Source organism: Xyrauchen texanus, chromosome 48 (genome assembly GCF_025860055.1).
Source record: "Xyrauchen texanus isolate HMW12.3.18 chromosome 48, RBS_HiC_50CHRs, whole genome shotgun sequence".
In the NCBI taxonomy this organism is placed as follows: Eukaryota; Metazoa; Chordata; class Actinopteri; order Cypriniformes; family Catostomidae; genus Xyrauchen; species Xyrauchen texanus.
Genome location: NC_068323.1, coordinates 1259930 through 1273751, shown reverse-complemented (window position 1 = coordinate 1273751; position 13822 = coordinate 1259930). Strand labels below are relative to the sequence as shown.

General features: G+C 40.2%; 1 protein-coding gene across 1 annotated transcript; it reads left to right on the top strand.

Annotated features, from left to right (window-relative positions):
* Window positions 1-2886: 2886 nt before the first annotated feature.
* On the top strand, window positions 2887-9040 carry LOC127639452 (gastrula zinc finger protein XlCGF57.1-like). The gene is made up of 2 exons (XM_052121506.1): window positions 2887-3080; window positions 7701-9040. The coding sequence occupies exons 1-2, from the start codon at window positions 3041-3043 to the stop codon at window positions 9038-9040; spliced, it is 1380 nt and encodes a 459-aa protein (XP_051977466.1). The 5' UTR covers window positions 2887-3040.
* The last annotated feature ends 4782 nt before the right edge of the window (window positions 9041-13822 follow it).

Below are 13822 nucleotides of genomic sequence, written 5' to 3'. Positions count from 1 at the left end.
ACTAACCAAAATATTATTATTCTTAGCCCAATTATCAAAATCATTTGACTCATTTTATACAGCCAAATTATGCAACTATGGGGAGAAGTTATGTTTGTAAATGAAAGACCAGGTAGATGACATTGTTTTTGGGAAGATGTTAGGAATGCACTCACACCAACAACAGGTAAAAAACAAAGTACATATACTGTCAATGGTTCAGGCGGATGATGAATGGTGAGTCTGGACAATGATGTGTGGTTTGAGGTGAGTTTATATATAGTGAGACTGGTGATTGGAGAATAGTAGGAGGTGGAGAGTCTGATGGGGGCGGGACAGAAGATAGCTTGGCTGGAATTTTGTCAGGGTTGTAGTTGCACAAAAGCAAGAAATTAAGAGCTCTTCATTTAGGGAAAATATAATGTGGAATTAAATTCCTAAAGTGTTGTTTAATCCAAGTTTAATTAAAGGTAGAATTAAGAGTAGAGAAGCTTCCTTTTTCACAAGAGTTCATAACTACAGATATAAAGTTATTAAAAATGGATCAATAGCTTTAGAAGTGTGACAGTCAATGTAAAGAGAAGTAGCAGAAAAAACTAGATGAGATTGTCCCTCAGATTTAGAAAGCAAATTCTACCTTTTAAAGATCATTCTCTGTGTAACCAGTGATTTAGTTTCTTTCTAGTTTTATCCATATGAAAAGTTATCCAAACATTTACTTTCCATTTCCTTTGAAATAACATAGCCTAGATACATCACTGGGATTCTATCTAGAAGCTTTTTTTTTATTTTGGTCACACATTATAGACACATTTTTGCATATATACAATGAAATTATTTTTTTCACATATCCCAGCTGAGCTGGGGTCAGAGTGCAGGATCAGCCATGATACGTCACCCCTGGAGCAGATACGGTCTGTCAAGGGCCCAACAGTGCCATCTCTGGAGCCTGGCTGGAGTCACTCATCCAGGGTGTGCTGAGTGACTCCAGCCAGGTCTCCTTAGCAACCAAATTGGCCCGGTTGCTAGGGAGGGTAGAGTCACATGGGGTAACCTCCTCGTGGTCACTATAATGTGGTTCTCGCTCTCGGTGGGGCGTGTGGTGAGTTGTGCGTGGATGCCGCGGAGAACAGTGTGAAGCCTCCACATGTGCTTCATCTCCATGGCAAGCGCTCAACAAGTCACGTGATAAAATACGTGGATTGACGGTCTCAGATGCGGAGGCAACTGAGATTCATCCTCCGTCACCCGGATTGAGGCGAGTCACTACACCACCACGGGGATTTAGAGCACATTGGGAATTGGGCGTTCCAAATTGGGGCAGGAAAAGTGGGATGAAGGTCTGAAAGGAAGGAGATGTTATACAATTCAGAAATCACTTAAAATAAAGATCTATAAAGAAAAGAACAGAAGACAGGAAATAATAAAAAAGATAACAAGATTAGATCTCTGAGGATTAGAAAGTACGTTGGCTGTTCTAGGGGAAAATAAATAGAAATAAGTGTGCTGCTAACTGTGGAGATCATGTCATCATGCATATATGAATCTGACAAAAGACACTTACATGACAAAGTAAGAGAAACAGGACGGTCGTGGGATCTAAAAGGGGTATTGGGAACAGAAGGGGAGGAAGAAGGGGTAAGAGAGATCAGGAGGGCACTTTTAAAATGCGCTAGCTAGAATATGAGCTGAGTGACGCGGTGATACACACTCTTGTACTGTAGGTGGCGGTATGCAGCTTTAACAGCTGTTTGCGATCCGCCAAAAAACGAAGAGAAGAAGAACAGAAAATATTTGCACAGAAAACAACAAACTGACACAGACGACGGCGCTTCTGTTCAACATGCGAATCAAAATGAACTTAAAATGACTTTAAATCTGAAATATTATGTGTGTGATACTTTTTAGTGAGCAATCTCTCTTAAAGGTACAGATCCATGCCATCACGAACCCTGTGTTGTTTACCAGAAATAAGATGACTAGACAAATAATAGATGAAATATACATGAAATATGCTTGTTGCTGTAGTCTTGTAGGTATTGTTTTGAGGCAATGAAAGATGAATAATTATAAAACAATGCATAGACTTCATGAGTCTTTGATTTGACTTTATTTAATAGTGTTAATATCAACTTACAAAAATAAGTTTTTCATGCTTTTTACAGTGTAAGTTAAAAGCTATATGCCTTCCTGTACAGAAATCTGATTTATGGCAATTAACATATAATATTCATATTTTTTGCATAAACACTATGTACATAGCCTGCACAAATTTTATAGTGTGTGGATCGTGGAGAGTAGCATGAGTCTCCACATGCTGTGAGTCTCCGCAGAGTCATGCACAATGAGTCGCGTGATCAGATGTGCGGACTGATGGTCTCAGAAGCGGAGGCAACTGAGACTTGTCCTCCAACACCCGGATTGAGGTGAAAAACCGTGCCACCACAAGGGCCTACTAAGTAATGGGAATTGAGTGTTCCAAATTGGGAGAAAAAGGGGATACAAAAATGTAAATAAGTGTGCCACAATGTGTAACAATATTACTTTTCACAGTCAGTAATGATCAATACATTTCCAATCCATGCGTGTCCAATAACAGAGCGGTAAGTGAGATTAAGTGAGTAGTTTTCTGGACTGGTCATGTGACCACATCATGGCCGCCCCCCTCAGGGGACCCTCTCCATGTAGAATAGAACAACTTCTATAAGGGTACTGATATGACTGGAGTCTTTATGTGAATATTCCTCATTTTATGCATATGTTTCGAAATTATAATTCATAGTTTTAGGAGTAGAACTTTTTAATGTGTGATGCTAGTCCTGTCTCCCCTGTAATGTTCAATAGGTGGCGTTAATGCTTACAAGGAGTGAGTGACCATTAAACCATCAGAAGAAGAGTGATGTTTTAGTCTGGTGACATGTGTTTTCATGTTGTTCTCCTTTAATATCATCATTATAAAGTGGTTTGTTCGGAGCGCATATAGTTTGAACTGCACTTTTATGAACGCGTTCATTTAAACGGGCTCATCATCACACCGGATCTCTTTTAGACGGGACTATAAATGAAAGACAAAGACACTGACCGACCCTCTTCAAAATCCAGTAAGTGTCAGACAAACATATATGTCCTGTCTGTTTCTCTCTTTATCTCACAGCACACACGATCTTACATCACCAGAAGAAAGCGAATAAAGGAAACGGAATAAGACCAAGCGGCTCGATTCGCGAACGAACTGTTCTGATGAACCGATTCTTTCATTTGATTCCACTGACCGGTTCGTGAATCGTTTGTAAATGACTCTGTAATAAAGATGTCCGATTCGCTAATGGATCACTATTTTGAACCGATTCTTTTTTTTAAAGATTCAAACGAACCGACTCACAAAACGTATAAGGGATGAACTTAGTAATAATGCTGGAGAATATCATGGTCACTGAGCCTGAAGCAGCTAACAAGATATTAATATTTGTATGGATGATCACAAAGCCCTGCATATAGTCAGTCAAGCATCAGAACACTTTCAGTCTTGATTCTAGTCAAGCCTGGCCCATTTGATTGATAAACGTGACACAAATAATGGGGGAAATGCACTATGTGACAATTATAAAAAGCAATTATAAGTGGAAAACGCTGCCTAGATAGCAAACATATATCTCAGAGATGTCTGTTTTAGATCTTTTCGTCTGGAAAGCATCACAATCTAATTAACATCTGCTAAACATCTTAAAAATATCGGCTTTACAGACATGTTAAATCATAAATGTCCCAAAGACATCTGCTGAATGCAACCAGAAGCATAATGTTTCCATTGATCATGGTACAGGTTGTACTTTCTAGTTTACCCCTAAAAACTACGCCCCTGCCTACCCCAAAGACTATGCAAAAATGGCATTCGATTATATTATATTTCCAAGACACCGACATATTTTGCACACTTGAGATATTGGTATAATGCCCATCAAGGCAGCATTATGAATTGAATCACAATTGAAATTGCTATATGGCCTTGTATTAGGGATGGGGAATCGACTCCTTGACTATGACAACCATAGAACTGAAGTCGAATCTAGTTAGGAATAGACTCTTTTGTCCTATCGAATCTGTATCTTTTCGAAAAGGATGTTGTGATTGGCTCAAGTCAGCGAATTGGCTTTCTTAAGAACCAATCGCATGCCTTGCACATGTAGGTGGGACACTCATTAATCAAGTAATTTTGAGTGAGAGATAATGCTTGTGCATCCTAGAGAGAGGGAGGGAGTTTCATCTTCAAAAGATGAAACTTTACTTTACTACATTACATAAATGCATGGGGCAGTGGTTGGGAAGTAAATGTATACTGGTTTTATCAGTGTGTATGTGTGTGTGTGTGTGTAATTTTTACTCTCCACTATATACCACTGACGATTTGTTCTTCGATTCATAACTTTCGTTCCCTGCCCCATTTCTAAATTTGTCTCATTTTGATATGAAAATGATCCAATCTAATCAGTTTTTGGCCCAGCCTGTGTCTTGTCTATAGCATAAGACAGTAAAGACACATATATGTATATAGCCTTAGACAAGGCTATATATATGTATATTTTCTCTGCAGATATACACAGCAAGCGATGTGGTTTCTGTAATCAAGCAAGGTAGGTGTAACGGGAGCCAGCTGGTAGATAGCTGTGCAGTGTGTAAACCTCACTCTCCTGACCTCAAGAGGTGCACTAGCGATTGACGCTAGAGGCTGTAGCCTTTAGCCTCCTTGTTAGAGCACCCGCCTTCCACACCGGAGACCGAGGTTCGAGTCCCGTACGGAGCGGGTAGAACAAGAGCGTCACATAGGGATGTTCAGTTACAGCATTTTTTGAGTCAACTCCGATTACCGACTCTAGACACGCTAGACCTAAAAGGTGAAACGCTTTTGGGAAATTCCTTCCCTGATGACTTAGCTGAAGCCCTTAAATCATAACGCAAAATAACGCAATCTTATGATTGTTAATGGTGTTTGAGCCCACTCTTTAGGTGCACATTTGCCCTATATAATTTGGCGTTCAATCACCATTTCTTCAGAATTTGGCCCTTCACGCTTCTTTTACGACACACCTGTTATCTCGCTTATGGCGTTTGATCATCTATGGTCTATGTTGCATGCAGGAACTCAATCTCCTTGAAGAGAACGTGATAGAGATTGTTCCAAACTGTGGTGTACACAAAGGTTGTACAGCCGATATCTTCTGTTTCAGGTTAAGATGGCAGGCTTCAGCCCATTTTAGATCAGAGATGCTTGAATCGCACACTCACAAGCGCCCATTCAAAACAGTATCTCAGTAACTGATCTTACCACGCATCTGCCCTCGGGCTGATTTGCGTCAATATATGCAAGTGTACTTCCATGGCCAAGTTGCACCTTGTCTCAGGCTGTTTTGAGATACGCATTTGAGGGAACAGCTTGTTAATCCATAGTCCTTTCCTTGGCTCTCCGCACTCTTGAGGTGTATCGATGCAGCGCTCACTTTTTTTGAGCTGAGTAGCGTGCGCATTTTCCAACCTCTATAATGGGCTATTATTTGCCTGATCGGAGGCTCTGTTGGGCAAACACAGGAATTTACTACTCTGATGCCCAGGCTGTGCAAATGGCAATGTCAAACTGGGTGAAAGGAATCCACCATTGCATTGTTAGGTCTTTTACATCACATCTCCAATGCTGGCGGCAAGTCTGGCGCTAGGCGGCATGTGCATTGGCATAACTTGCTGCTGTCTGGCTGCTCTAGCACCTTGGACAGCTCCAACATTTAAACAGTAACATGCTGGATCAGGTCTTCTGGCAAAAGGTGTTAATCATGGATGTGTTCAGCGCAGGCTAATGCGCACTGTGTGGCGGGTGCCTAGCTCTTCAGTCGTCTGTAAATACTAGCTGTCTCTTAGAATTGAAGGCTTTGCATTCCGAGATAGTGAATCGCCACGTTCTGATTCGATCAGACAAATGGCAGTGGTAGCTTACAGAAATGCCATGCCCTGCTGGGGTCAATGTCATTCTGCAAGCCGTGAGGCGCCTCTATGCGATACGTGGCATGTGTTTACAAATTGGTGCTCTTCACATGGTGAAGACTGAGTGAACTGCTCCATTGATGAGATTCTTGCGTTCCTCCAAGAGCATCTGAATGCGGCTCTCACCTCATCGTAGCAACTATGTCAGCATACCATGCCCCAGAGGCTGGCTTCTCCATGGGCAGACATGTTCTATTTGTCAGTTCCTCAAGGAAGTGAGGCCCCTAAACCCCCTTGCCCTGCTACAGTCCCAGCTTGGTATTCAAACTTGATGCTGAAGGTACTCCCGAGCCCCTGTTTGAACAATAGGAATTTATTGAGTTGTGTGTGCTTTCTCTAAGACCACACTCCTATTAGCATCTGGCCTCAGTTAAATGGGTGGGTGATATGCAGGCATCGGTTGACATCTCATGCCTGGTATTTGGGCTAGGTCTTTCAAACGCCGCTGTCAGTCCAGAAAGGCTATGTGCCTAATGTTCTCTATCCATGCCTTCGGGGCTCAGGTAGTCCACCTACAAGCCTTCTTTCCCCCTCCATTTAATTTGGAAGAGGAGCAGCTGATGCATTTGTTTGTTTTGCCCTGTCCGGGGATTACACATGTAATCGGCCAGTCTAGACTGTCAGATCAGCTCTTTGTTTGTTATGGAGGATGCACAAAAGCCATGTCTGAGCCAAGCAAAGGCTCTCTCACTGGATAGTTGATGCGATCACCCTCACTAATAGGCCTGAGATGCCCTATTGTCGTAAAAGCGCATTCAACTAGAGGCATGGCCCCTTCATGGTCATGGACAAACGGTGTATCCCTACTGGATATATGCTTTGCAGCAAGATGGTCTTTGTAGAACACTTTGCAAGGTTTTATAACCTAGATGTGGCTCCCATCGCTTTCCTAGTCCTCTCTGTTTAGAGAGCATACTATTCCAACACCCAGTGGGTGAGCCCAAGCTCCTTATTACGGGCGGGCTTCCAGTTATAATTTTAATACAACTGCCTGTGTTGGTTGCTATCCAATTTACTAATAGAAGTCACAAGCACTTCCAATAAGAATAAAACCTCCCTCCCTACCGACAGTTATGAAGGGGTTAATTGTGTATTATGTGACTCATAGATCCTTTTTTTCTCTCCCATTTTCTCCCTCGTTCTCGTAATCTCAATTACCTCCATGTCTGAAACCTTCAATCTGCGCATCTTATAACATGGCTTGGAGACGTAGCGCGTGTGGAGGCGCACAACTCACCACCCATCGAGAGTGAGGACCACACATTATAGTGACCACAAGGAGGTTACCCCATGTGACTTTACCCTCCCTAGCAACCAGGCCAGTTTGTTTGCTTGGGAGACCTGGGTGGAGTCACTCAGCATGCCCTGGATTCAAACTCGCGACTCCAGGGGTGGTAGTCAGCGTCAATACTCGCTGACATACCCAGACCCCTATTGATCCTCAGATTAAGATTAACTTCCCATCTGGTTTTCACCATGTGGGGTTATTCATTTTTATACACACTTAAAGAAATATTATACAAATAATATAATGACTCAAATTTGTAAATTCCATTATAGCATTATAATGTAGTAAAATATAGACCTAAATTAAAAATGTAAAGGGTTTTGCTTAAAAATTTACTTGACATTTCAGTGGAATTGCCCTATTATTTTGCACATTTGTCTCTGATTTTATCTGTTCATTCTAGATCTGATGGACGTGAAGGTGAAAAGTGAAGAACTGAGTGAAGTGGAGGAGAAACATCATGATTTCATCACTGGAGCAACATCTTTTGCAACAAGTTGCTCTCAGACTGAAAATGTCTTACATAACAGAACTCAACAAGCAAAAGCCATAAATGCTTTCACCTGCCCTCATTGTGGAAAGACTTTCACACAAAAAGAAACACTTGAGACCCACATGCGAGTTCACACTGGAGAGAAAGCGCATGCATGTGATCAGTGTGGAAAGACTTTCAGACATAAAAAAAGCATTAAGAGGCACATAAGAATTCATTCTGACGAGAATACTTTTACATGCCAACAGTGTGGAAAGAGTTTCACACAAAAAGCAACACTTCAGAAACACATGAAAGTTCACACTGGAGAGAAACCGCATGCATGTGATCAGTGTGGAAAACGTTTCAGACAAAAAACAAACCTTAAGAGGCACATGAGAGTTCATACTGGAGAGAAGCCGCACGTATGTGATCAGTGTGGAAAGAGTTTCGCGTCTAAAAAAGGCTTTCAGAACCACATGAGTTTTCATACTGGAGAGAAGCTGCACACGTGTGATCAGTGTGGAAAGAGTTTTGCGTGTGAAAGAAACCTGAAGGATCACATGAGAATTCACACTGGTGAGAAGCCATACACGTGCGATCAGTGTGAAAAGAGTTTCAGACACAAAGAAAACCTTAAGTTTCACATGAGAGGTCACACTGGAGAGAAACCTTTCACATGTGATGTGTGTGGAAAGAGTTTCATACGAAAAGAAACATTGAAGAGTCACATGAGAATCCACACCGGAGAGAAGCCATACGCGTGTGATCAATGTGGAAAGAGTTTCAACCAAAAAGAAACATTGAAGAGCCACATTAGAGTTCACACTGGAGAGAAACCTCTCGTATGCTATCAGTGTGGTAAGAGTTTCAACCAAAAAGAAACATTGAAGATCCACATTAGAGTTCACACTGGAGAGAAACTGTTCACATGTGTTCAGTGTGGAAAGAGTTTCTCGTGTAAAAAAGGCATTTGGAGGCACATGAGAGTTCACACTGGAGAGAAACCTTACACATGTGATCAGTGTGGAAAGAGTTTCACACATAAAGAATCCCTTAAGATCCACAGTAGAGTTCACACTGGAGAGAAACCTTTCACATGTGTTCAGTGTGGAAAGAGTTTTGCATATAAAAAAGGCCTTTGCAGGCACATGAGAGTTCACGCTGGAGACAAACCTTTCACATGTGATAAAGGTGGAATGAGTTTCACACATAAAGTAATACTCGAGAATCACATAAGGATCCACACCGGAGAGAAGCCACATTCATGATCAGTGTGGAAAGAGTTTTGTATATATAAAAGGCCTTTGCAGGCACATGAGAGTTCACGCTGGAGACAAACCTTTCACATGTGATAAAGGTGGAATGAGTTTCACACAAAGTAATACTCGAGAATCCACACTGGAGAGAAGCCGCACTCGTGATCAGTGTGGAAAGAGTTTCACATGGTCAATAATCTCTATTATCATCTGCTCTCTCACACTGGAAAAAGATCATTTAACTGTGATCAGTGTGGTAAAACTTTTATTGTAGAATCAGCCCTGAAAAGACACCTGAAAGTTCATACAAACTAGAAACATCACATCTGATGGATGTAAAAGCACACCAGAAAATACTTGTTGTGAGTGTGAGAAGACTTTTACTACAGCCGGCAATTTGAAAAAGCACCAGAGAATTCACACTGGAGAAAAACCTTACACGTGTTCGCACTGAGATTCACTCAGTCGTCTCGCCTAAAACCATATCGGAGAGAAGACGTAACACTGCACTACACGTGGGAAGAGTTTCACTCGATCAAATACTTTTAATGAAACATCTGAAAGTCACAGTGAGCAATAAACATTTTGAGGTCTATTGCTGTCAATATAACAGGATTCCATTCAGATAAACTCAACAATGGAATTTCTCCAAAAAGTGCTACATCATCCAGTGGCGGATTTAGGCATGGGCGACACGAGGTTATTATTGATTATTATTATTATTTATTTATTTTAGGCCAGGAATGTCTCCTCGTCTGCAAAAATATTACAATCAAGTTGATCTTAAATAAAAATGGGTATGTCTTGTTATTTGTTTGTTTTTTGAGAGTGAATTCATGTTTGATTTGTTATTTTGGCCAAAAAATAGTTTCTTCTAGCAGTGGTTTTGTATGTTGGATTCAAACACATATTTTGGGGTAATTCTGTGCTTCAAACAATATCCTTAAATGTTTTGCTAAACAAGTGAACACAAAACCACAATGGCATTTAGGCTCAGATATTTAATGAAGGTAGATTTTAAGGTCTGGGCATGTGTGTTTTACATGTAAAAAATGAATACGGTTTTATCAATTACAAAGCTTGTTGTCCAAAACAATCGTTACCTTTTACATTTTTTGCTGTTTCGTGAATTATATTTTGCATCATTATTGTTGAACTGTTTTAGGCTGTTAAATGGTCAGGATTCATTGTGACAAGATAACTTACTAGTTAGTAAGTTCTTCACAACAACAAACAATTCTTGGACAATAACATTAAAAAAAATTATATATATATATATATTATCACTGTAAAACATTTCAAGTTGGTTAAACTTAGTAACGAATGTTCACCTGCTGCCTTAAAAACACGAGTAAACTCAACTTGAAAAAAGATGTTTAACTAATGATCTTTTGTTGTTTCAACTTGATACTCTGTTACATTATCAATTCATGGAAACTCACTTTATCGTGTCAAATAAACATACAATTCCTCACTATTTCAACTCACACTTTCAAGTTAAGGTAACAAACTATATTCATATCAGTTGCCATTGTAAGTTAAGAGCACTAATACTTTTTTGTTTTTTGTATCCCCTTTTCTCCCAATTTGGAAAGCCCAATTCCCACTACTTAGTAGGTCCTCGTGGTGGCGCGGTTACTCACCTCAATCCGGGTGGTGGAGGGCAAGTTTCAGTTGCCTCCACTTCTGAGACCGTCAATCGGCGCATCTGATCACGTGACTCGTTGTGCATGACACCGCGGAGACTCACAGCATGTGGAGGCTCATGCTACTCTCCACGATCCACACACAACTCACCACACGCCCCATTGAGAGAACCACTAATCACCACCACGAGGAGGTTACCCCATGTGACTCTACCCTCCCTAGCAACCGGGACAATTTGGTTGCTTAGGAGACCTGACTGGAGTCACTCAGCACGCCCTGAATTCAAACTCACGACTCCAGCAGTGATAGTCAGCATCAACTGAATGAAGTTATCTGCTCAAAAATATTAATGTATTTTAACAATTGATACACAAGCTTTAACATAGGCTCGGGAAGTCATTCCTAGTAGGACAACAGGTTCTAATAAAGACTACTTGTAAAAACATACATTTCATCAAAATAATATCCAAGTTTCTCCAATGTTTTACAGAAATGACGCAGTCACATTCAATGAATTTGCTGAACTTTTCACCATGCAAGAAAGTGTAAACGTTATTAAATTTTATCAACACAAATTAAAAAATACAAACTCACCTCCTCGCCGCCTTCGTGTTAGTCAACAGAAATCCATCTACCACAGCTCACTCAAAAAGGCGGCAACTTCTCAGTATTTCCCGCTCAATAACGCCCCTCCTCCTCCTCCTTCTTTCCCCTTTTCAGCTTATAACTTACAGACATGAGTTAAATGAACATTGAAAAGCCAGACAAAACTCACAAGTACAATGGATTACTTTAATATACATTTTTGGAAAACGTATCAACTTGAGTTCAATATCCAAAACTTGTCATGACAATTGGAGTTAAACATAAGAAATAAGTTAACATAAAGGAATGGGGCTATCGTGAGCTTATATATATATATATATATATATATATATATATATATATATATATATATATATATATTACAGTATATAATTATAAATGTATTTATAGTTCAGCAAGAATGAAATAAAATGTGAGACTAGCCCCTGTCATCCCTGTAATGTTCGGTAGGTGGCGGTAATGCTCACAAAAAGTGAGCGACTATTAAACCAAACGAAGAAGAGTGACGTTTCATGCTGGTGACGTGTTTTGTTGTTGCTGTTTAACAACTGGAAGATGTTGCCTTCTGATGCTGTATATGGAGGTAGGAAGAAAATACGCTTTACAAACTGTTCTGGTGTCAGTTTCCGTTGATTCAAAAAACGCTCTCGATTAAGCCACTAACTGACTGGCATCCTATAGTATATTCATTTAAACATTCTAATCTAACGGCACACACTATCGTCATAGCACAAAGCAAATAAAGAAAATTGAATAAAGCTGGAATAAAGACAAAGCAGGCCGATTCCTTTAAATGATCGTTTGTAATGAAGTCCGATTCGCCAACGGATCTTTTTTAAAGGTTCAAACGAACCGACTCCGGAACGGATTAGTTGAAGAACAAAGCTAATCCGTACAAAGCAAGCAGCTAAAACGATTTGTAATTGTAGTTAAAAAGCATTGGAAATAAAAACAAGTGCTGTGAAATAGTCAAACCAACAAATTATATAGAGACAGGGAAATAACTAACAATATGCCAATGCAGCAAAACGCTCATAAATTTGTCCAGCAGTTGTGAATGATATTAAAACTTGGATCCAGGCATCAGAAAGCTTAAATCTAGACAAGTTCCCCCGCCATATTTATGGCCTTGAATATTAACTACACAACAAAAGGCTGTTTTATCATTGACCGCTTCAGTCTGAGTGAGTGAGCGCGACCTCTTGCGGCCGTGTGAGGGATATACGCCGATTCAAATATGATGATTCAACGTTTAGAAAATTACAAATCAAATCGCAAAGCTTGTGAAAATGACCCCTTCCCAAATGTTGTATTTAGGTGCAAAAAGTGAAATACTTGAAATACATCACTGATCAAAGCAATGGTCTGAGATCTATCTGAATTATCGTGGTAAAAGAATGAGCGATGTACTGTATATATATTTCTCAGATAATTCCTTGTAATACTTGTACCACTCCTTTGTAACATGTTTAAAAAAAAATAAAAAATCTATGTGGTGCGCCATTAATTAATGCAGTTTAATAAAAAAATCCATACTAGCAGATTAATACAGTACAACATAGACATAAATAAACAATTTAAAAATGGTTTTGTTCCTTTGATTTAAACTTTAAATTTCCATGGTATGGTTGACATTTTCTGGAGGACTGCCCTGTTCACTGTTATTTATTTTCATTGCATTTCATTTCGTTTATGTCTCTTTAAATGTTGTCGATTTCATATGAGAGTTCTAGGCCTGATGGAAGTGATGGGGGGAAATGTGAAGAACTGAGTGAAGTGGAGGAGAAACATCATGAGTTCTTCTCTGGAGAGACATCTGTGTGTTGCTTACAGACTGAACTGACTTTCTTGCAAAACAGCACTCAACGAGCAGAAGCCACAAGTTCTTTCATCTGCCCTCATTGCGGAAAGACTTTTAAATGGAAGCAAAGCATTAACAAGCAAACAAGAGTTCACTTTGAAGAGAATCCGTTCACATGCCACCAGTGTGGAAAGGTTTTCGTAAATGTAAACATAAAGGAAACTTTCAGAGGCACATGGCAACCCACACCGGAGAGAGACTGCACATGTGCTATCAGGGAAGACTTTCACACGTATCGAAAACCTTAAGAGGCACCTGGCGAACCACGATGGGGAGAAGTTGCATACGTGCCATCAGTGTGGAAAGACCTTCACACGTTTTGAAAACCTAAAGAAACACTTGGCGATCCACATGTCATCAATGTGGAAAGAGATACATGCATAAAGAAAACCTCGATCATCACATGAGAATCCACTCTGGTGAGAGACCGTACATGTGTTCTCTGTGTGGAAAGAGTTTTGCACGGGTGGACTGTTTAAAAAGCATCAGGAAGTACATTCTGGTGTGAAAGCTCATGTGTGCTTTGAGTGTGGGAAGGCTTTTATTACTCTCTGTCAGTTGAATTCACACGGGAGAAAAACCGTACAAGTGTTCACTCTGTGGCAGGAGATTCACTCAGTCGTCTCACATGAAAGCACATGAGAAAACCCACTCTGGAGAGAAACCGTACCACTGCCATC